General features: G+C 54.8%; 3 protein-coding genes across 7 annotated transcripts; 1 reads left to right on the top strand and 2 right to left on the bottom strand.

Annotated features, from left to right (window-relative positions):
• The first annotated feature begins 364 nt into the window (after positions 1-364).
• IRGQ (immunity related GTPase Q) lies at positions 365-12,720 on the top strand. 3 transcript variants are annotated; one of them, XM_028088027.2, is made up of 3 exons: positions 365-700; positions 9,558-10,089; positions 11,303-12,720. In XM_028088027.2, exons 2-3 carry the CDS (start codon positions 9,560-9,562, stop codon positions 12,660-12,662), a joined length of 1,890 nt encoding a protein of 629 aa, XP_027943828.1. In that variant the 5' UTR covers positions 365-700; positions 9,558-9,559; the 3' UTR covers positions 12,663-12,720. The 3 variants fall into 3 exon arrangements, with proteins under 3 accessions (XP_027943828.1, XP_027943826.1, XP_027943825.1); XM_028088025.2 differs by lacking the exon at positions 365-700 and adding an exon at positions 8,912-9,103; XM_028088024.2 differs by lacking the exon at positions 365-700 and adding an exon at positions 8,912-9,253.
• Positions 5,646-9,118, bottom strand: ZNF576 (zinc finger protein 576). 3 transcript variants are annotated; one of them, XM_028088037.2, is made up of 3 exons: positions 8,906-9,118; positions 8,023-8,123; positions 5,646-6,379 (listed from the first exon to the last, which is right to left on the bottom strand). In XM_028088037.2, exons 1-3 carry the CDS (start codon positions 8,965-8,967, stop codon positions 5,952-5,954), a joined length of 591 nt encoding a protein of 196 aa, XP_027943838.1. In that variant the 5' UTR covers positions 8,968-9,118; the 3' UTR covers positions 5,646-5,951. The 3 variants fall into 3 exon arrangements, with proteins under 3 accessions (XP_027943838.1, XP_027943839.1, XP_027943837.1); XM_028088038.1 differs by lacking the exon at positions 8,906-9,118 and adding an exon at positions 8,354-8,891; XM_028088036.1 differs by lacking the exon at positions 8,906-9,118 and having other exon boundaries at positions 8,023-8,891.
• Positions 12,721-18,800: 6,080 nt separating the features above from the next.
• PINLYP (phospholipase A2 inhibitor and LY6/PLAUR domain containing) lies at positions 18,801-22,528 on the bottom strand. Its single transcript, XM_028088041.1, has 5 exons — positions 22,459-22,528; positions 21,375-21,491; positions 19,567-19,719; positions 19,168-19,311; positions 18,801-18,955 (listed from the first exon to the last, which is right to left on the bottom strand). The coding sequence occupies exons 1-5, from the start codon at positions 22,526-22,528 to the stop codon at positions 18,801-18,803; spliced, it is 639 nt and encodes a 212-aa protein (XP_027943842.1).
• Between the last annotated feature and the right edge of the window lie 526 nt (positions 22,529-23,054).

Genomic DNA, 23,054 nt, shown 5'->3' with positions numbered 1-23,054 from the left:
AGGAATTATCTTCCGAGTCCCTGCTGTATGCTGCGCATTGGGAATATACCAGTGAACAAAATAAAACCCTTGTCCTCATGGAGCTTGCAGGGGGGAGGGTAGGACAGACAGTAAATAAGTAAGATGGAGCGTATGCTGGCCGGGGGTAGATGCTGTGGAGAAGAACAAAGCAGAGGAGGGAGAACAGTGCTGGAAGGGGGCTGCCATTTTAAATGTAGCCCTCCCTGAGGAGGTGACGGAGCCCTAAGCAGAGGCACAGGGGAGGAGGGAGCTGGAGCTGCATACTTAGGCCGGACGAGCAGTCCAGGCGGGAGGAGGCAGGAGCCTGTTGGGTGTCAGAGAGGGCAGAGCTGGAGGGGTGAGGGCAGAGGGGAGCGGAGGGCCAGCTGGTTAGAGCTTTGTTGGAACTTGGCTCTTGCTTGGAGATGGGAAGTACTAATTCATAGAAGTTTGGCACCAAAGCTTCTTAGAAAATAGAAGCCTAATTATAATGATAGCTACCATTTACTGAGCATTTACTGTATGCCAAGCCCTGTTCTAAGGCGCTTTACATGTGTTAACTCATAGAAGCTTGGCAACTAAGAACCTTCAAGAATAGAACCTGAATTACCGTAATGGCCATCATTAAATCAGCGCTCACGGTGGACCAGGCCCTGGGCTAAAGCGCTTTATATGGACAATCGCATCGGATCCTTATGAGGTAGGGGCTGTTATTTATTCATTCATTCATTCAACAGTGATGTATTGAGCACCTGCGAGATACTGGCACTATTCTGGGAGCTGAGAGTAGAGCAGTGAGCATGAACAAGACTCCCTGCCTTTTTGGAAACCCCTCTTATAACGCAGAAGACAGATACTTTAGATAAAGTAAAATATATAAAACGTAGAGAACATTAGAAGGTAGTAAGTGCTGTGGAGGAAAACGGGGTGGGGAGGCGTGTGTGTGTGTGTGTGTGTGTGTGGCTCCTGTCTTCAGGGGCAGTGAGTGCAAAGGCCCTGAGGTGGGGCCCTACTTGGGATATTTATGGAAGAACACTTAGGGCATGAGGCAGTTGCTGATGAAGGCAGGGGAAGACTGGTGGGAAGGCAAAGTCAGGGAGGGGCAGAGGGCCAGGCCTTCTAAGCCATTCTACCAATTTGGGCTGTGTCTCCATGTCTCCAGTCATTGTCATAACCCTTAGAGGCATAGGGGCTATTATCACAACCATTTTATAGCGGTTCCAGCTCGGGCCCAGGGAGGTTGACTTAACTGCTACAGGTTGGTCATACAGCTAATAAGAAGCAGAGCCCGGGTTTGACTCCTCACAACGGGGTGCAGGGCATACGTCCTTCCCTGTTAAGCCACATTCCAGAAATGGCAGCCTGGCTGTCCGTAGCCACCATCTGACTGGCAGGAGTGTGTTTGGTCTCCACAGAGTTACGGAGGTTTTTTAATCATGTTGGTTACCAACATTTAAAAATGGGCAGATTTCACATCAAAATGGAGGGTTGGAGTTTCTCTTGAAAACTGTGAGATCTCGATTGCTGAACCCACAATCCCATAGGACAGTAGCTTGCTGGAGCTGAGTAAGGGTTACCTTCTGCTAATGGGGCATTCCGGCCCACGCACCCATTCCCCACCATCTGGCATGTGGACCCCTCACGCCCTGCTTGCTTCCCTGATGACGGTACCTGCTTGGCCACAAAGAACACTTGCATTTTGATGCCTGTTACAGGATCTTATACCAAAGCATCTGTCAAAACCCACACTTTTCATCCTAGAGACTCAGAATCTGAAAACCTGACATTTATCCACTCTTCAGCTTGAGACTTTCCTAACCACTATAGCTTAACATCAATGACTCTTAGAATCGTCAAAGCAGAAATTCACAGCTCATTAAAACACCACAGATGGATTTTATTTCCTGGAGCAGCATGCTTAAGCGCTCTTCTGCCCTAAGATGGGGGTTTCTAAGCATGGGTGTAGAGAACAATCCATTCATCAGCAAAAATTCCTAAGGATATGAGAGACTGGGAATCCAGACACCTAGTCTGCTGCCAGTGGGGTCATTCAGTTCCTTGGGGTCCAGGCAGGATAGGGACACCAAGCTGGGAGTTACAATGAGAGGACTTAACGCAGGGGAGTGGTCATGCAGCTGTTAGAAGTCTGAGAGCACAAATGTGGAAAACTGAGGCAACTGAGCAGTTCGTTTCTGCACAAAGCTCCCACCCCTAGGACTGGGGTCCCGGGCCCAGCAGGAGCTTGGAGGACAGGCCGTGTGCAGAGGTTTAAACCTCAAGAGGTTTAGCACAGTACCTTGTGCCCAGTACAGAATGGCACTGGAGCCTGAGCTGCTGCTGGAGGGAATCCAAAGCAAGGTGAGTCCCTTCTCCGTCTTCCTACCTTCTTTATGCCCATCGCTCTTGTGGGCAGAACTTGAGGAAGCCAGCTCTGGAGTCTGGGAAACCTAACTGCAGAAAGCCCAGCATCACAGAGCATCACAGGGATGATGCCGAGAGACACTCAGTAAACAATGGGCACAGTTGAGCATTCTTTGAACCTCTGAGATCAAGTGTCCTAGGTGCTGGGGAAGCGAGGAAGACATAACACTTGCCCTCGAGAGTGTGTATTCCAGGGTAAGAACACGGATAATGACAGACAAAAGCATGATAATCCCAGGTATTGAAGAGCGCTAAGAAGAAATTAAGTCAGGGTAAGGGTTGCTGGTGCCACTTTAGCCAAGCAGGTCAAGGAGGACCTCTCTGAGGTGGTAGCATGTGTTGAGTCCTGAATAACGTAGGGACAGTGTTGCAAAATTCTGGGTAAGAGCACTTGAGGCAGAGGGAATAGCAAGTGCAAAGGCCCTGAGGCAGAAGCCAGCCTGGCATGTGTGACTGGAGTATAGTGAAGATAGAGCTGGGAGGGAGTTAAGATTGCTTAGCAGGCAGGGGCTCCCATCACTGTTGGGTTTTCTGGGCCTGGGTAAGGTCTTGGGATGTTATTTATGGTATTCCATTTGAGGATTTTAAATGAGTGATGTGCACTGACTTACATACACGGGGGGTGGTCTGTAGTGGACTGGAGGGGGTAGCAGTGGTAGCAGGTCCGGGGGTGGGGTGAGGGGAGCAGTTAGGAGAGCAGCTGTGGGGAGGGCCAGTCAGACTTGGGAATTTAAAGATTTTTTTTTTTTTTGACAGAGAGAGACATAGCAAGAGAGGGAACACAAGCAGGGGGAGTGAGAGAGGGAGAAGCAGGCTTCCCGTGGAGCAGGGAGCCTGATGCGGGTCTCGATCCCAGGACCCCGGGATCATGACCTGAGCTGAAGGCAGACGCTTAACGACTGAGCCACCCAGGCGCCCCAGGACTTGGGAATTTAGAAGTAGAGTAGACAGTTGACCAATCTCATGGTAGTGGTGTAGGTGGGGGCTGTAGGAGTCACATCGACCCTTTTTACGTTTTTGACGCCTATTCGTCATCCAAGTGACTTTCTCATGGGGAGAAGTCTGGGGTTTGAGCTGCAGATAAAGATTGGGAAGTCACCAGTGATGCTATTTAAAATCTTGGGAATCTATGACATCTGGAGAGTGGGGAGAACAGGAAGAACACAGGCAGGCTGCTATCTATCTCAGGGGAGCATGTGTGATTCCAGCCTTAGGTTTGGGTTGGAGGGAACCGCTGTGGGGGAGGTGTAAAACATCTGGGTTGGAAACTTCTGAGCTGTCGCCAGGTGCAGAGGAAATATTTGACTTTGGTGAAGTCGATATTTTAGGAAACAGTGATGGCCAACTGACTCCAAACCAATTTCCCCCGTAAGTCATCCAAGCAAAGAGATCCGGGCTAGCTAGCCCCGCCCAAATCCTACACAAACAAACACATGCATGCACAGCCCCCTACTAGAGGTAGTATTTCCCGGGATGGGAATCCTGGCTGCCAGGCTCAGAGTAGGTTGTTTGTCTGTCTGTTAGAGAAGAGGTCAGCCAACTTTTACTGTAAAGGGCCAGATGGCCCTTTCCTATTTTAGGCTTGGCGGGCCATACGGTCTCCATTGCGACTACTCAGATCTGCAGTTCTGCGCTGCAGACAGGCTTTAAATGAGGCTGCATGTGACAGAGACCCAAAATAAGGGTGATTTAAACAAGATAGAGGCTTATTTCTCTCTTACGTGATAGTATGGGAGTGGATATTCTAGGGCTGGTATGATGACTGCTCCATGAAGTCATCATGGTCCCAGGGACGCACGGTCAAGGGATCCATCCTTTTGCTGTCTTGCTGCTCTGCCAGCCCATATCTTGCTCTCATGGCCCAAGATGGCTGGATACCATGTCCACACTCCAGGCAGGCAGGTAGAGGAAAAGGCATGTCCCTCTCTGAAGCCTGAGAACTCTACCCAGAATTTAGCCAGAACTCGGGTCACAGGGCCACACCTAGCTGCAAGGGACCCTGGGGAATGGGAGTGTTTGTAGCTACCATGTACCTAGCTAAAAATTGGGAGACATCTATCAGTCTCTACCATATCTATCTCAGCTATGGGCTCTAAAAACATCCCTCAGTTCATCCATCTCCTGTTGAGTTCATAGGTGTTCAGAATGGTTTGATCCCTATTCAGCTGAATTCCTGAGACCAGACAAAATCCAGGTCTCCTACTCCTCCGCCATCTTGCTCCGCCCCCCATCCCTCGGTTCAGATAGACTCTGTGATTATTGTATGCAGGGCATCAACCATTGTCACTAAAGGGGGCAGGACAGGTAATCCAAAGTCCTGACCACACTCAGCACGAGGCCCGGTGGGACTCGGCCCAGGGTTAGGCTTTTCAAGAGCTGAAAATAGGATCTTAATGGGAGCTCTCCCAATGTTGGCCAAATACAACAGGAAACAGAAGGTATCTCTGTTTGATTTCAAACCAGATTCCCTGCAGGGCCAGGCCAGCTCTCTGACCTGAGCTTCCCTCTCCCTGTGCCCTTCTTTTTATTTTATTTATTTTGAAAGTGAGAGAGAGGGATGTGCGAAGGGGTGTGGGGCAGAGGGAGAGGGAGATTGAGAATCTTAAGCAGGCTCCATGCTCAGTGCAGAGCCTGAAACCGGGCTGGCTCTCACGACCCTGAGATCATGACATAAGCCGGAATTAAGAGTTGGACGCTTAACCACCTGAGCCACCTAGGCATCCCCACCCTGTGCCCTTATATTTTCTGGTAATTCCTGCTCAAGAGCCAGAGTTCCTTGTTTAGACATTTTAATGTAGGTCTTTTTTGTTTTTAGATACTATTTGTTAATTTTATTCATGTCATCTCACTTACACATCTAGAAAATATTCCATGACCAGAATAGTACATAAAATTATTTAAGCGGGCAATAGATTATTGGGGGGGGAGCCCCAGTCCATCCAATACCATGGCCTCTCCGTGAGTGGGAAAGACTGACAGGGTGGTAGAAGACAAGGACTTGAATTGCAACCCCCACATGACTCAGAGTACAGCCCCCAACTTTGCTATTCTGTCTCCAAAGGCCCAAGTTCCTCCACGTCTGGGACCCTTCCAGTGACATTACAGGCCCCGCAACACCTCATCTTCCCTGCCCCCTTTCAGGCACACATCCAGGGGAATTTGCTCCTACAGCTCATGCCACCCGTCTGGGAAGAATTAAAGGTGATTACACAATCTGCAGCTAGTTGTGATTTCAAACTATTTAATTGGGAATGAGGGAGATACAAATAACAGTTTTCCCTTTTGCTTGCTCATTTTTTTTTTTAAACAAAAGATTTCACTAATTTCACTATATCCCTGAAGGCCTCTGTGTCCTCCAAAGACTGAAGCTGTAGATGAGCATCTTCTGGGTCCTACTTATCAGGAGTCCTTTGCCTGTCCAGGGAGGGAAGCAAATCCTTCCAAGGCCCCCGTCCCATATCAGAGGTGGGTTCTAGCAGCCAAAGAACCCTCCCCCACACCCATTGCCCTAGGGAGGGCTTAGCCCTCACTCAGAGCTCCCCCCGGGCATGCCGGATGTAGTGTTGATGCAGCCCAGCTTCCTGGGCAAAGTCCTGACCACACTCAGTGCAGGCAAAGGGGCCGGGAGGGGTGCGGGTCTCATGCGCCTGGCGGTGCCGCCTCAGAGAAGCAGCCTGCCCAAAGGTCTTGCCACAGTCAGGGCAGGGGAATGTAGGCTGGGCAGCGGTGGGCACCACTGGCGTGGAGGGCCTGGCGGCTGGACCGTGGCTGCGCTGATGGGCGATCAGGGCCTTGGAGGAGGGGAAGGACCGGGCGCAGGTGAAGCAGATGAAGAGGGCCCCCTGCAGCTTCTGGGCCACGAAATCCGCTGGGTGCTCCCGCTTCATGTGACGCTCCTGGAACTTGGAATCGGCGAAGGTGATGAGGCAGCGGGTGCACTGCGGGGCCCCCAGGTGGCCTGAGGGACGTGGGGAGAGGTCGGGGGGAAGCCAGCAAGAGTCACCAGGACCTCTCCCAAGCCCCAGAGTCATGCCAACAATTCACATTCAGGGCTTACCATGTGCCAGGCTATATGCCAGGGCTGGACAGTGGCACAGGCAAACTATTACAGGACCTGTTTTATGGATGAGCAGGCTGAGGCTCAGAAAGGCCGGGCAACTTGCCTACAGTCATGAGGCCGGGAAATGAAATGGTGGAGTCAGGACTGGAACCCGGGGAATCTGCCCTTCCAACAGAGCCCCGTGGTTAGAGCACAGTCTCTGGAGCCAGACCGCCTGGCACTGAATTCCAGATCTACCACTTCCTAGGCAAGTACAAGTTTCCTCATCTGGAGAATGGGGTCATAACCATATCAGTATGGCTACAACTGATCAGTACGGTTATTACTATCTCATTGGGTTGCTGGAAGGAGTAAATGAATTAATTCATATAAAGTGCTTGGAAGAGTGCTACACAGTGGTTTGCAATTATTAGTATTGAGAAAGAGAAAAGCAGCTTGACAGCCGGGGGCCGGCCTGGCGCTCGCAGCTAGGCCTTGGTGTTCTCCTGTTGAACATAAGCAGTTTCACAGAACCTCGTCAGACAAGGCCATGCTGTGACTGAGATGAATCAAGTGAAGACCATGCCAGAATAACGTCTGAACACAGACAAAACATGAACGTTGTCCAAGCCACAAGAAAGACCAAACACCCCACTATCCTGGCTCTTAGGAGGGGCTGCTGCTGCTTTATCAGTCGCAGCTTGAGCCTTTGTGCCTCCCTCCTAGATAAGATCTGACCACCCTATCTTTTGCACCTGCTTATCAGGCAGCATCTAATTCTGGAGCAAAACCCTTCCTTGAACCCTTCCCAAAACCACCTAAGATAAATCCTTTCTAACACGGAGATGCCCCACAGCGCCCCAGGGCATGTGTGCTTCCTCAGTGCAAAGAGCAATAAACCCAACTCGTTCAACTGTAGGGTGTGTTCCTGGTGGTCTTTGGCTGAAGGGCCTTGACACTGGGGCTGTCCTTGTCACAGATAACCTCTCCTTGCCTGGGTCCGACAGGAGGACTGAGATAACGAAGGTTAAAAGCTTACAAAGCGCCCATAAGCATCAAGAGCCTTCAGTAGAAGCTGTTGCTATCATGCTCTGTCAAATTGGCTGCCTTCATTAACATCAGACCTTCCCCTTCTCTGCCCCAATCCCCATTACAGCCGTGTCACCTGAGTAGTGGCAACCTCTCTTGACATAGGGAAACCCAAGCCCGAGTCACACCGAAAGTCTGAGGCAGAGTTGGGCCTGGAACCTTGGGGCTCCTCTGCCAGTGCCCCACTTTTCCCAGCCACATCTCCCACCCCAAGCCTCTCTGGATGCCACTTTGTTCCCCCGAACTGCAGCCCACTTGAACTTACGTGGACAAAGCAGGGTGGGTACATCTGAGCAGAATGAGGGTAAGGGTGGAGAGTGGCAGTCCCTGGTAGGGCAGCTTAGAAGCCATTTATTAGAGACCCTTCCCAGCAGGCAAGTGCTTGTAACGCCTGGGACACTGAAATGCTATAGAAATACCTTTAGCTAGCATCAGCTCCAGCACCCCACCCTCCTCTGGCCAGCAGCACTCACAGATGTCGCCTCCTGGACTGCGGGGACTCCTCTCCTTGGACGAATCCTGCTGCTCCATGGTCTCTTCAGGGTGCGGGTCCTCCATAGTGACTGGGATCCCTCTGGTCAAGAGAGTAGCACGCATGACAGAATAGTAAATCAAGTGAAGTCGCTCATCTATCGACAGCATTAAAGGGCCCGCTAATCCCGTGACTTCTGACAGGCTCTCCTTGCCCCCATAAGATGCCATCCTCTTGAACTCTAACCTGATGGAGCTGTTCCCTAGGGAAGCTTCGACCCTCCCAAAAGAGTCGACTCCCTAGGTTTGTGACACCCCTTCGAGCCTTCTCACCTGTATGAGACCTATGGCCTCCTACATCAAACTAACTCCCTGAACTCGGCATGGAACCCTTGAGCTTTGACACCAGCCTCATCCCCGTCTCCCACGTGTCTTGAGGCCGGTGCTGGCATCCAGGCTTTAGCCCGCCTCTTCCCGGGAGGCATCTTTCTCTGACATCCTGTAACCCTCGTTCCACCCAGGGCCCCCGCCTCCCACGCGCGCCTTCAGCCTTCGCCCCAAGCACTGCCCTCGGTTCCCTCCTCCCGAGGCGGGTAGCCCAGGCCTCCGTTTTTCTCCAGACGGCAGAGGGCTGCCTTTCGTTGCGCCTGTCAGTCGCTCGTCACAGCGCCGCCACCCGGAGGGAAGCGGGGTAGGGCCCACCGAGCCTTAAGGTCCCAGTGGCTTCCACGCCCTTTCGCCTGATGAGCCTCTCGAAGCCCAGGCCCGGCATGCTATCCGGCAGTGATGCAGTCTCGCCAACCGGGTCCTCAGAGTAACGGGAGGGGTCCTTTTCTGCACTGGGGTGCGTTATGATGACGTTGCAGGCCCCGGTGCCGTACAGACCTCAGCTTCTTGCGCCACTGTGGCCAGGCTCTCCTGTCGCGCAGGCGCCTTGACTCCTTCATTGTTCCGAGCCTTGCGGCAGCAGGACCCCCATAAGGAGCGGGCGTACGTCGATGGCTTTGCGCAGGCGCCGTGAAGGGCTGTAGCCCCGAGGTCACGCTTCCAAGACACACCCTCTCCTTAAAAGAGTGACGTCAGGTTAGAGCCCCCGGAACGTGTCCGGACGTCCCCAAATCCCGGCCCTCTAACCTCTTCGGCCTCCGTCCGCCAGACCCCAGGGGCGGGGCTTCTCGGCGGCTGATAAGTCGCCGCCGACTGAACTCTCAGGTTGTGTCGGCGGTTTGCTCGGTTAGTGATTTGGAAGGGAGGTGTGGGGGATAGAAACATCTATGTCCCTGAGGGAGGAGAGGGCTGGAGGCCCGATTTTGAGAATTTGAAACAGAAAAATGTGTCCAGAAAGAGGGCGGATAAGATGCCCTTATCTCTGGGGAAAAAGTAGGGCGTGGGTGCCGGATTTTTCCCTGGGAGTGACATCCAAGAAGGGAAGGGGACGGGGTGAAGGACTGAAGTCTGAGACCAGAGTGGGATGACAAAGAATGAAAAAGGCTGAGTGCTCCCTGACCCGGGTCTGTCCCACCCCCTTGCTTTCCAGGTATGCCACCGCCACGGGGTGACGTGACCGCCTTGTTCCTGGGGCCTCCGGGCTGTGGCAAGTCCGCGCTGATTGCAGCGCTTTGCGACGGGAATGTGGAGACGATAGAGATTCCCGAGGGACGGCCGGACTCCGGGATCCCCAGCCTGCGAGCTGCCGGCCCTGGCCTTTTCCTGGGCGAGCTGAGCTGTCCACCCGCAGCGCCAGGGCCCTGGGCGGCGGAGGCCAATGTGCTGGTATTGGTGTTGCCCGGCCCCGACGGGAACGGGGAGCCCTTAGCCCCAGCGCTGGGAGAAGCAGCGCGGGCCGCCCTGGCCGGAGGGACCCCGTTGCTGGCTGTGCGGAACCTCCGTCCTGGAGATTCGGAAAATGAAGCTCAGGCCCGGGATGAGACAGAGGCCCTGCTGAACAGCGCAGGGTTGGGGGCCGCGGCTCTCTTCGTGCTGCCGGCCGACTGCGGCAGCGGAGATGGCTGCAAGGAATTGGAGCGCCTGCGGGTGGCGCTGCGGAGCCAGGCGGAGGTGCTGCAAAGGTGAGCGAGGAGTTGGGGTGGGTTGGAGGCCTGGTCTTTTAGACTTCGCACTCAGAAAATGTTCTTTGAGATCCGCGAGACCCCACCCCCAGCAAGCTTGGGGCAGGCGTTAACAGGATAGCTGCTGGGGGCCCTGCTCTCTCGTCCAGATCCCACCCCTCAGCGCAGGCTTTGAGGTCAGCGAGGCTCCACCCCAAGCCCAAGCTCAGTGCTGGACCCTTTCCCCACTTCTAGGCCTCGCCCCATCCAAGGGTCAGCTATAGGTTCCGACCTGTCCTCCAGGTTCATTCTCCTGCCAGTGTTCTGAGGTCACAAGCCCTGCCCCAGTGAGAATTTTAGGAGAGGCCAGGACCTAAAGCCCAAATACTACCTCCCTCCCCCGCAAAAGTTTGAAGGAGGGCCCACTCAGCACACAAGCTTGTGATGCCCGCGAAGGTTTTACCCTAGGAGTCACACTTTTTCTTTGAGCCCTCCTCGCCCTCCCCATCATCAGCTTTGTTCTCCAGCTACACCAGTCCTTGTAAAGCCACACCCTCAGTGAGCCTTATTATTTCTGGGATCGCTCCCCCACCGCCTTTCTCTAATCCCGTCTCGTTTCTATGCCCATTTGCTGGCTACCTTCTGAATTTTTTCCCCCATCCCCTGGCCACCTATTTCATAGAAGTCAAATGAGGCTCAGTGTGCATCTTTTTTCCTTAGCCACATCTTCTTCTTTGGTAAGCACTGATAGGTGAGGCTTTTCCCCTCTTTGGTCCTTATTCCCTTCCTTACGCCTAGTCTCAGCAAAGAGCGCCCTGGGTGACCTTGCTCTGGTCGGAAGGTGCTTGACTTTTCTTTAGTCCACAATTCTAAGTTGCAAGCCTGTTTTTGCCTGAGCCCGACCTTCGGTGAGTTTTGCTTGGCCTTTCTTAACCCTGCAGGTCCCTTGGAAAAGCCCCCCCCTCCCCTCAAAAGCTTGAATCCCAGAGAAGATTTAGCAGGTTCCCCCTTTTAGGCTTTGTTGGAAACCTGACCTCAACGAACCTGCCCCACCCCTGTTTTAAGCCCTGGTTTCTATTTGCTGTACCATTAGTCTGGCCCCTCCCTCTTCTTTCAGGGATCATTCGGAAAATTCCACCCTTATCATCCGAGCCTAGTCCTGTCCGCCTAGCACAGCCCTCTAGCGTTTAAACCCTCTTCCTGCCCTTTACCCTCCCTCTTCCTGTTCCTTCAGGCTCCTTCCACCCGCTCAGGATGGCTTCGAGGTACTGGGTGCGGCAGAACTGGAGGCTGTGCGTGAGGCCTTTGAGACCGGTGGCCTGGAGGCGGCGCTGTCGTGGGTTCGCGCTGGCCTGGAGCGCCTGGGCAGCGCGCAACTGGACCTGGCTGTGACCGGCAAGGCTGATGCGAGCCTTGTGCTGAACATGCTACTTGGGTTGGATCCCACTGACCCAGATGACGAGCCTGTTTTCACGCCCCCGGGGCCCACGCCCTACCCCGCCCCAGAGCGTCCCAACGTGGTGCTCTGGAACGTACCTCTGGGCTCCGCGGGCACTGCTGCCGCCCCCCATCCGACCCACTACGACGCCCTCATCCTCGTCACCCCGGGGGCCCCTACTGAGAAGGACTGGGCTGAGGTTCGGCCCTTCGTGCTGCCAGATGCGCCGCTGGTCTGCGTGCGAACAGACGGTGAGGGCGAGGATCCAGAGTACCCGGAGGAAGAGGAGAAGGCAGAGAAGCCCAGCTCCGAGAGCTCAGAGAACGCAGGCGGAGAGGGGTTGAAGAATGCACGCAGTGAGGGAAGGGAGAGCCGTGGCACTGGATTGCAGAAAGGTAGCGGGGAAGAGTCTGAGAAAGCAGGCAGCGGGGAAGGTTCAGAGAAGGCAGGCAGTGAGAGTTTGCCGCGTGTTGGCGGCGGCGCGAAGAAATCGGGCAGTGGGGACTCAGAGCATGCGGCCGCACTGAGCCCGGAGGATGAGACATGGGAGGTGCTGGAGGAGGCACCGCCGCCCGTATTCCCCCTGCGGCCTGGCGGCCTCCCCGGGCTCTGCGAGTGGCTGCGGCGCGCGCTCCCCCCGGCCCAGGCGGGGGCGCTGCTGCTGGCGCTGCCACCTGCGTCTCCCCACGGGGCGCGGATGAAGGCTGCGGCGCTGCGGGCCGGGGCGTGGCGGCCGGCTCTGCTGGCTAGCCTGGCGGCGGCGGCGGCCCCGGTACCAGGGCTAGGCTGGGCGTGCGACGTGGCGCTGCTGCGGGGCCAGCTGGCAGAGTGGCGGCGGGCGCTGGGGCTCGAACCCGCGGCGCTGGCTCGACGCGAGCGCGCGCTAGGCTTGGCTCCCGGGGAGCTGGCAGAGCGGACGCGCTTCCCGGGCCCCGTGACGCGCGCCGAGGTGGAGGCGAGGCTGGGCGCGTGGGCGGGCGAGGGCACTGCGGGGGGCGCGGCGCTGGGCGCCCTTTCCTTCCTGTGGCCGGCGGGCGGGGCGGCGGCCACCGGCGGCCTGGGTTACCGCGCCGCGCACGGTGTCCTGCTGCAGGCCCTCGACGAAATGCAGGCCGATGCCGAGGCGGTGCTGGCACCCCATTGGCCCGCGCAGTGAGGGGAGGGATGAGGGTCGGGGCTTCCGGGGTGCTCAGCGTCCGTGCTGCTTGGCTCCACCAGGGGCTGAGGACTCCCAGGTCCCGCTGGGGGGGGGGGTGGGGGTGGAGTTGGGAGTCCAGAATCTGGCGTCGGATGTCTGGGCCTCTGAGGTAACAGAGCTGGGGGCCACCACCCAGAATCCTGGGTGCCTGAAGGCGATGAGGGCTCTAGGACTACGGACTGGGATGCGTGACTTGTAGTGTCCTGGATCCCTAGGTCCTGAAGGGGAGTGGGGTCTGGGGGAGAGAACTGATTTCCCTGGGGACCGCAGGGCATGACTCCAGACTGTGTCCTGAAGGAAGTTGAGGGGTTGGACTCCTAGAAGGGGTTCTGTCCTGGTCTCCAGGGGAGTAGAAACTGGATCTGTTGGTCCTCTAGCCCTGGGAGGGGGGAGAATAGGTGAAAGCCCTGGTTCCTGATGAAGAGGGTCTCCATCATCCTGGAGATTCCAGTATGGAGGAAGGAGTCTGGGTACCCCAGGGAGCCGGAATCCTTGGAACTGCTGAGACACATGGGGATATAGGATCCAGGCTTCCCAGAGGGAATGGGTCTGCATCCAGCCTCCCAGTTCCTCAAGAGGGGGTGGCTTTGAATCTTCACTGGACCTTGGTTTCTAATTCCATCTACAGAAGGGAACAGGGGGCTGTGCAAAAGAGCTGGAGAGCCTTTGGTCCCCCTTGAGGAATAGAGAGATACCTAATATTTGCTGCTCCAGGGGACTGATGACCCAGATTCCTTTCCCAGCTGTTGTGGGGAGGATGGTCCCACAAAAATGAGGGGAGGAGGCAAGAGGTCTGGGCATGGTAGCCAGAGACCAGAAATGAGGCCTTCTAGGTGTGGAAAGGCAGGAACCCATACCTCAGAGGTACCTCCCACAAATCCCTTATGGATTTCGACCCTGGCAGTTGTCTCTCTCTGTGTGAGTTTGGGAAGGGATATGACTGCCCCTTTTCATAGGTGCTGAGTGATTCAGGGGCTCTTTGGTGAGTCTTTTCCTTTGTCCCTCTCTCCCTTAGTGGTTTCTATCACTTTTTGGTCTTGATTTGTTCTGACATTAAGCCTAACCCTTTCTGGCCTTGGTATTTTATACTCCTGCCTTTTTTGGAAAAGCAGCTGTCGTACTGCAGTGATCCAGACATTTCTGTGTTGGCGACCTCAGGTGTCACCAAGAGGTTCTGCCTTCTGGTGTACACACAGTGCTGCAGAGGGCAAGAGACCCACAGAAAAGCTAGGGAGCGTTCCAGACCGTGGGAGTGTGCCATGAGTGAAGCAAAGCCAGAAACCACAGTGCCTGGAATGTTCTAGGCTGCCAATGATAGGTAGAAAAGACGCCACAGGTCACAGAATTCTTCAGTGTCAACAAACAGAAAGGGAACCGAAAGGCCATTAAGTAGAGTGAATCTCTTTTATGAGAGATGGGGAGAGCAAAGCCCAGTAAGGGCAGGCTCTAGGCCCAACAGCACACAGCAAGGTCCTACGTGGCCTGGCCCCTGCCTATTCACATTCCCTGCCCCCCCCATCCCCCAACCAGCCTGATCTTCCTTCTGATGCCTGGGTGGGCCACCTTGGATCCTACCCCAGGACCTTTGCATTTGCTGTTCTTCGTAGAATGCTCTGCCCCCAGATCTTCCCATGGCTGGTTCCTCCTTGTCAAGCAGGTCTCAGCTCACATGTCCCCCCAGAGAGGCCTTCCCTGACCAGTGTAACTGAAGTAGCTCACACATCCCCCTTATTCATCTCAGCCCGTCAGTGTTTCTCTTGTAGCAGTTATTACTGTAAACAATTACCTTATTTATTTACCTATTTAATAGCTATGATTCTCTTACCTGTCTTGTTCTCTGCTCCATCCCCAGTACCTAGAAGAGTGCCTGACAACACAGTAGGTGCTTAGTAAATACTGAATTCATTTTTCCATGGCAGACTGGAACTTAGATTGTCGGCCTCTTGCCACAAGACAGGGGAAATGAGCGAGGCAGGGAGAAACAAGCATCTGGTGGGAGAGAAGCTCCTGTCGGAGGTCAGGGGATCTGGGAAGCAAGCAAGGCCTTGCCACTGGCACTCTGGGTGACTTGGACCAGTGCCTTATTTTCCCATCTGCGAAAGGAAAGGGCTGGACGAGAACCCTAAACACTTCCAAGATCCTATTTTCTTTAACAGTGGGAGACAGGGGTGACCCATCTGAGGGGCAGATACCTGCCAGATGGTACCCCCGTGTCCATCTTGAACCCCTACCACTGGCACAATTTGTCCCTTCGGAGTTGAGATGGCCGAGGTGGGGAAAAGCATTTGGCTCCATACAGAACGGCTTCAGGCATTGTCCTCAAAGGCCTTTTGGGCTTCAGGGGAGGGTGTTTGCCCATATCTGTAATATCCAGTACAACACGTGGGGAAGTGGGAGAGGCGCCCAGCAGTGCTGTCCGACAAACAGAATGTGAGCCGCATCTGTAACTTGAAATGTCCCAGCAGCCACATTAAAAAAGGTAAAAGGAGACAGAGTGAAGCTAGTTATGTTTTATGTAACCCAGTAAATCCAAAATATTATTTCAACATGTAATCAATCGAGAAAAGAATGAGATATTTTATACTTAGCGTACATCGCCTTCAGATGATAAATTTTCATCAGAAGTACCTCTATTTAACTTTCTGAAAAATTTGTCGGTGGAGAAATCGATTCCTTTACCCAAGTTGTCCCGATTATATTGACCAGTTTCCCAATAACTGAGGTGTGTATCCATTTTCAACTAAAAGTGAATAAAGTTTAAAACTCCACTTCCCAGTTAACACTAACCACGTTAAAAGGGCTCAGTAACCACCTGTGATGTGTGGCTAGAGCGTTGGACAGCACAGACCTAGGACGCTCCCATTATCACGGGAAATCCTATTGGCACAGCTCTAGGGTCAGACAGTCCTCCAGACATTGGGGTAACCTTGGGGAAGTCACTCAGCAAATGGCATCTACCTCACAGGGTAATTGTAAGAATATGTATGTATGTATGTACATGCATCTTCACACACACACACACACACACACACACACACACACACAATCCGTCAGCTCACGCTGCAGCCCTTGGGAGAAGCTTGGCCCCTGGGGAGCTCCACCATAAGTCTTGTTGCCTATGCCCTGGGCCCCAGGCAGCACCCAGACAGCTCTAGTCTGGGCACCTCTGTCTCACGCCCATGCCTTTGCTCACAGTGCCCTCCTCTGTCTCTGCCACTTTTCACGCCATCTCTGATTTGGTCTTGCCTGACACCTCTACCCCATGCTGCCCTGCTCCAAATTCCCTCTGCCCTCATGCCAACGAGGGTCGTGCCAGAGATCATATCTGAGAAAGCAAAACCCAATTTTGTTTGCCTGTGTCTTTGCTGGGGAGTGCTGATTGTGTTTCTGTCGTTGTGTATTGACACTCTTGGGTGTTGTGACTAATTGGGGGGGGTTGTCTTTTAAATTATGACTTTTGATGGGAGGCATCACATTGCTAGCCAGGCATCTGTCTCTGGGAGCATCCAAGCAGAAAGACTTAAGACTCCCTTGAGAACTGATTGCTGGCTGCCCCCGGGGTGTGTCGACATCGTACTTCCAGGCTGGAAGACCCTCGAAGGCAAGAATTCAAGGGAATGGATGCTAAGTCTTGGCCCTGCCGTTGCCAGAGATGATCTCATCGCCTTAGCCGAATTTCATACATTTCTGGATAATGATGAAGAGACTCGTATCCACTAGGGTGGGGAACCTGGGAGGGCTAATCAAAGGTGTGGTTGGCCTGCGGTGCTTTTTGAAGGAGTGAATAAAAATGTGTAGAAATCCCACTCTGTGTCTCTTCTTTGAGGATTTGAAGGGGAAGATGCTTGGGATTTTGCTTCAGTCTGGGGAAGGAAGGGGCTGGAGATAGTACTGGGTCTGAAGGAAGAAGAGACCAACGGTGGGGACTCCTGGGTCCTGGGAGAGGAGTGCTGGGTGGTGAGGGTCTGTTTGGGAAAGAACCCCTTGAGCTGGAATCCAGAGACTCCCAGCAGTGGGGAGGGGGAGGGTAGATGCAGGTGAAAAAGTGACATTTAGACCTTAGGGGCTTGTGACAGTAAAGCATTCCAGCCCTGGAAGCAGCTTGGCCCATTAATGCCTCTCTGTGTTCTTGGAGAGTCCCTTCTGGCTGTAGAGCTGGCCGCGTGATTTGCCTGGCCACAGGAACAACAAACAGCAAACACCATACAAGTAGACGCTTGAAAAGTGCTCACATATTAGGGCTTCCTCTCTCGCTGCCTTTGGAACCCCTGCCACGCCAAGAAGTCCAGGCTAACCTGCTGGGTGAGTAGAGGCATGTGGCCCAGTCAGTCTTGACACCCCAAGCTACAGCCAGCCAACCCTCTGAAGCAGAGCTGCCTAGCTGACAAGCTGAACCCAGCAGAAGAGCCACCCGGCTGATCCCAGACCAAACTGCGGCCTGGCAGAATCATGAGCTAAATAAAAGGGGATTGAGTGTTCTAAGTGACTAAGTTTTGGGGTGGTTACAGATACAGCCAAAGATAACGGATATAGGCTTGTTCCCGCTCTGTGTGCTGTGGTCCTTTTTCCCCCTGGACGTGACGCAATGATTAAAATCTTAAGCTCTGCCGCTTTGTAGTTGCATGAACTCCAATGTAACATCCCTCCTCTGAGCCTCAGGTTCTTCTGAAAACAGGGCTGAGAATAACAGTGCCTATCAGAGGGAGTTGTCATGAAGGTAAAATGATACTCTCTGCTAGGAGGCCCTGGCAGTCATTCGTGCTGTTTACGAAACACATCCATGGTCAATGTCACCGAGCAGGATTGCACTTCCTAGCTGCCCCACCCCCCCCCAAGCCTGTTGGGTTTGGTGGACCATGCGACTAGCTCCGTCCCATGAGTTATGTCAAGTCACTTCTGGGTCACAGCATTTAATCACCCACATGAGACATCCCTGTGCTTTTTCCTGTACACAGCAATGTTCGAGTTGGTGGCTGCTCCACGATTGTGATGAGCAGAACACCCTGTGAATGGTGCTGGACATGTAGGGTGAGGGAAGAATCGACTATTTGTGAATGGGGACTTGTTCAGCAAATACTGCTCTCCTCCCTCACACTGGAAAGGGAGCACCCTTCCTTGCTCAGTTGATGTTGGCTTTGACCATATGATTTACTTGACTCAATGGAATGTTAGCACACTGGACCTCAGTAGGGGCTTTTAATGCACTTGGGCTCTTGTGCTCTTGTGATCTGCTGTAAGAACGTTAGCCACTGATCCCAGAACTTGAATCCTCCTCCCAAACTGGAGCCAAACCAGCTAATGCAGAGCCAGCCACCCACAAACCCTCAGAAAGAAGAATGCTTGTTGTGATGGTTCGGTTTGGGGATGGTTTGTTACACAGCATTAGTCGACTAATACAACGTTGTTGCCTTAAACCACTGAGATTAGGGACTTGCTCGTTCCTGTAGCATAATCTGATAGAGGAGAGTGTTTAGCGCCTTCCAAGAAATGGCCACTCATTGAGTGGCAGCTCTTATGATGATTACCATGTACAGACATATTGTCTCTAGAACCAACATTGTCTTACAGGTGATAGGCACCGCACCAAGTGCTTTTGCAGTTTTCTTTCATTTGACACAACAACCCAACGAGGTTATAACTATTACCATCCACATTTTGCAGACGTGAAGACAGGCAAAAAGAGGGAGAGGTTAGTCATAAGTGATCATGGACTCGGGGTCTGCCCCTCCCTAGTGGTTTGACCCAAGGGAAGTGACCACAACCTGTGGCCTCAGTTTGTTCATCTGTAAAATGGGGATCATAATATGCACTTCACAGAGTTGTTGGGATTCTGAAATGAGGTACAGCATGGAGAACACTCTGCACAGCAGCCCAGCAGGGAGCATTCCTTTAATAAACAGTAGGGTCTTCTCTCCCTTCCTTGCAAAGAGGAAGTTCCCAAGGGTTAAGACCCTTGCTTTCTGCACCCTACCTTCCTGAGATGCATCATATCACAAGAACTCAGGCTTGCTTTGTTAACCTGTTTAATGTATACGCACATGGGGAGGTGTAGGCTGAGGACAAATGGAGACCTCAAGCCACATATGCCTCAGTTCTTCACTCCGCCCTGCCAGGGGGCTGGGGGGCTGGAAGGCAGTCTGCTCGGCGGAGGAAGTAGAGATAGGAGGCTGAAGGCACCTGGGCCCCAGCCTTGGCGTAGCAGGCACTCTCTGTAGCACAGCCCCGAGTGGCAAATTTGGGGTTGATGAGACCTGGGAAGGGGATTTCAGAATGGAGTCGGCCCCTGCCCCCGCCTTCCTCACCACCCAGGGGTCTTCTCACCACCACCACCACCCCCCACACTGCTCCACTCCGCATGTCCTCACCCAGTTCCCTGGAGCTACCATCTCCCCTAGAACCTGGCAGTATGGGCTTCCAGTTCTGGGGCCCTGTCCCCTCCTCTAGAGATCCAGGTTCCCCTCACCAGCCTGCACGTTGCCAGCGAAGTAGACGCAGTGGGTTTCCTGGCCAACACAGCGGGCTGCCTGGGTCCCAGGGCATGTCTCCTGAAAGGGCACGATGCAGGCTGGGCACTGGAGACCGTTCTCAGTGCGATTGTTCTGGGGAGCTGGGGATGAGGGTGCAGTGTAAGGTGCGGAGATGAAAGCCTTCCCTCACCTCACAACAACCCCGGGGGTGGGGGTGGGGGGAGGGACATGGGCTGCGAAGGGACACTGCCTTTCCAGGTAAGCAAACTGAGGGGCACGGCAAGCAAGTTGGGCAGTGTCTGAGCACCAGGCAGAGGCAGGCCGGGGCACACAGAGCGGGCTCTGGGGGTGGCTGGAAGAAGCGAGTCCCGATGCGGGGCTGAGCTGGCACTCACGGGGCACGGAGCCACGGTTACAGCCATCACTCTGGCAGCAGAGGGTGTTGGACACCATGTAGTCCTTGGGGCCCATCGTGGTGGACACGAATCCCGAGTAGCAGTCGCTGTACTTCATGCAGCCCTTGTAGGTGTTCAGAGCGTGATGGCCCTCTGAAGGATGGGGAGAAGGAAGGGAGGGCTCCCGCAGCGCCCGCTGACCCCACTCCAGCGCGGACCCCGGCCTCGGTGAGAGGGGGGTCTCCCAACCCTGCACTTCCCACACCCCCGCGACTGCCTTGGATGGTCTCTTCCAGCGCCCCAAAGCCATGCCCCTTTATTTGCCTGGGGTAGTTTATAAAGTGGCGCCCCCGCCACCCGCCCCGTTACCATAGCCCCCAGTCTGCCTTGATGGCTTCTTGCAGCTCCCCATTGCCAAGCCCAGGTGCCTGCCTGACCGGGTCCCTTGTGCCCCGCCCCACTGCCATCTTCCAAAGGCCCTGCCTAGGCTTGTGCGAAATGGTCTCTCCCAGCCTTCTCCACCTTCGCCCTCCCCCTGCACCTTCCAAATCCCTTCCAACAAACCCTGGGAGGCCACCCCCAACCCCACCCTGCAACACCCATATCCTTTAAGGTGGTCTCTTGCTGCCCCCCACGTCTTGGCTGCAGTGGTCTCTTCTAGTCTCCGTGGTCTTCCCCCTCGCGACCAAGTGGTGGTCTCTCCCAACCCAATCCAAGGATTTTCCTCATCACCCCCTAAAAGGTGCTTTTTCCCCACCTTCCTCTCCCCCAGTGCCAGGGTTTGAATCTCCCTCCTGTAAGCCTGGGGTCGTCTCTCCAAGCCCTTCGGATCCTTTCGCCCACCAGCACGCCGGCTCGCTGGGTAGGGCAGCGTGCAATCCTCTATCCCACCCTCCTCACACACCCCCTGCGGTGGGGCGTGGTTTCTTCCTACACTCCAGGTGGCCCTCAGCTCCTGCCGCCGCCTTCACACCTGCCTCGGCCCCATCATCTCTCCTGTGCCTAATGAATGGTCCTTTTCAGCTTTGAATGAAAAACCCTGCGCTCCTCCCCGCCCCCCCCCCCCCCCCGCCGTGGTCTCTTCATCGCTCCCCTTCTCCCCCATCCTTTCTCGGGTCTGGGGCGGTCCCTTCCATTGAAGTCACGCCCTCCTCTCCCAATTCACCCACCTGCCTCCCCATCTCCATCTACTTCTCTTCACGACGATTTGCTTCATACTGCAGGGTTCTCTTTCCTCTCCTGTCTGCCATGGTCCCTTTTATGTCTCTCTCTCGACCTCCTCCTGTCGGGAATGGTCCCTTCCAGCCCGCACCACCCCCACCATCCCCGGGGCGGGGGTGGGGTGGGGTCTGTTCTTCCCAATTTGGACGATTCCTCCCTCTCACCCTAAATGGTCAACCTGATCACATTCTTCCCAACTCACCCCAGCGTCTTCCTTCTCTTCCGTTCCTCCCCCGCCCCCATTCTACCTCCTGCCTACTAGATTCTACCCCCTCACCTGTTCTGTTCCCCCATGTCCTTTCCTCTCCTCACCTCCACCTGCCTTAGAAAGTCTCTATATCTGCCCCCGCTCCCCCCACCCCAATCTAATATTTTGGAGAGCCTCGTTTTCCGAAATCCCTGAGAACAATGGTTTCTATCATCCCGTTGAATTCGCTTCCTTCCACCCACCACCTCAGGATAGTCTTTCCCTCTTCCCTGACGTCCCACACGAGCACCGTGATGATCCCTCCCTTGGCGTGAAGCTATCTTCTACTCTTGAAGGCACAACCACCTCCCCAGGGTGTGACGCCAGGCCCTCCTCGTACTTGTGCTCGACTCCCCGACGATGACCACGCATGCGTCCTTGCCGGCTTCGCAGGCCTTCATTTTTCCACTGCACGTGGGCCCGGAGCCCCGGCACACTTCACAGCTCAGCGGGCACCCTGCAGTGTAGAGAGCCAGGCTGTCGACATGAGGGGCATGGTCAGCGGACCACCAGTGAGACTTCAGGGTCCAGAGGGAGATGGGGCAAAGGGGGCCGGATCTGGAGTCCTGAGGGAGGAGGGACAGGTGTCTCCCTAATTGTTCAGGGGTGGAGCACGGACCGCTGTCCAGGGAGCTGTCCAGGGCCCTTGCTGGGACGCGGTGGTGAAGCCAGCAAAGCTGCTTCCAGGGGCGGGAAGCGACTCCACCAGGGAGCCTGTTTCCCTAATTACAAGGCTGGGGACTTGGGACGCTAGGGTCCCCTGAGAAGGCTGGGGGACAGGGAGGGGTCCTGGCGAAGCTTTCCAAGGGCTTTTGTGAAGCTTCAGGTCCAGCTGTTTCTTGGACACAAGACCATGTGTAGGTCTTGGGGATGGTAGGAGCTCAGGCAGGGGAACCTGAGGCTGGGGTCTTCATCCCAGATCAAGAAGGGTGAGTCAAGACCAAGAGGGCAGAGGGCATGGACTCCTTGGTCCTAAGAGAGGAGGCAACTGGGGGCCCAGACATGGGTCCTGGGGAAGGTGGAACTTGTCTGAACTCTGGCATCTAAGGGAAGGGGGGCTGGGGGTCTGAACTCTAGAATCCAGGGAGAAAGGAAATCTCTACTCCCGCATCCCGCCCTTCCCCCAGTCCCCCCCCCCCCCTTTCTAGTCATGCTCTCATCCAATTTCCTAGACTTCATGTCTTATTTGGAGACCTTGCCTGGGGGGAGAGAGGATTCAGAGCCCACCAAGCTCCCTCCTTTCTCAGGGATCCAGTCACATGAACTTTTGAGCTTTTCTTCCCTTGAGGCCCCAGGCTTTCTCTTCCTTCAGACCCTGCCTTCACCATGAATCTGAATTCCCAGGACACCACCTCTTTTCCCCCTCCAAGACCTTGCTGAGTGCTCTCTCATGGTCCTCATGGTCCAGATCCCTTCTCACTTACCCAGACCCAGGAGGGTGCAGAGCAGCGTGAAGGCCAGCAGGAAGGTCCCCGGTTTCATGGGAGTCCTCATGGTGAGTGAACCTGTAGTCCCAGGTCCCCAGCCCTTATAGGAAGCTGAGGAGGGGCGGGTCTGGATCCACCTTCACCCTGAGGTGAGAAATAGCTGAGGTAAGATCTCAGGGCAGGCCTTTGTGGCTCTGCGTTGGGGATATGGAACCAGAATCCAAAAGGGACCTGGGCATCTCATGCTCAGCCACCTGCTCCACAGAGACCCCAGCACTCTGGGCTTCTGGCCCCCTCTTCCATCAAGACCCAGAAGGTCACCTTCCTGTTTTCTCACATTCCCACTGCCCTCCTCTCCCCATCTTTTCTGGCCTGAAGCCCAAGGTCAGAGTCGGGTCACTTGATTCCCTCTAGGTATAGGGTGGCTGCTAGGACTGAGATCCCCTCTCTCTTCCCTCTCTTTCCAAGGAGGCGCCCAGCGTGGGTGGGGCCCTACTTGGGAGGGCCCAGCATGTCCAGGCTCGTTCTGCGGGGGACTAGGCGCCCTGTCTCTCTTCCTTCTTCGTGCGCTTGGCTCATATTCCCTGTTCTGT

The sequence above is a fragment of the Eumetopias jubatus genome, unplaced genomic scaffold (genome assembly GCF_037043125.1).
Source record: "Eumetopias jubatus isolate StellerSeaLion01/CBP00866 unplaced genomic scaffold, mEumJub1_p1.0 scaffold_10, whole genome shotgun sequence".
NCBI lineage: Eukaryota > Metazoa > Chordata > Mammalia > Carnivora > Otariidae > Eumetopias > Eumetopias jubatus.
This window is presented reverse-complemented; position numbering and strand designations above follow the sequence as displayed.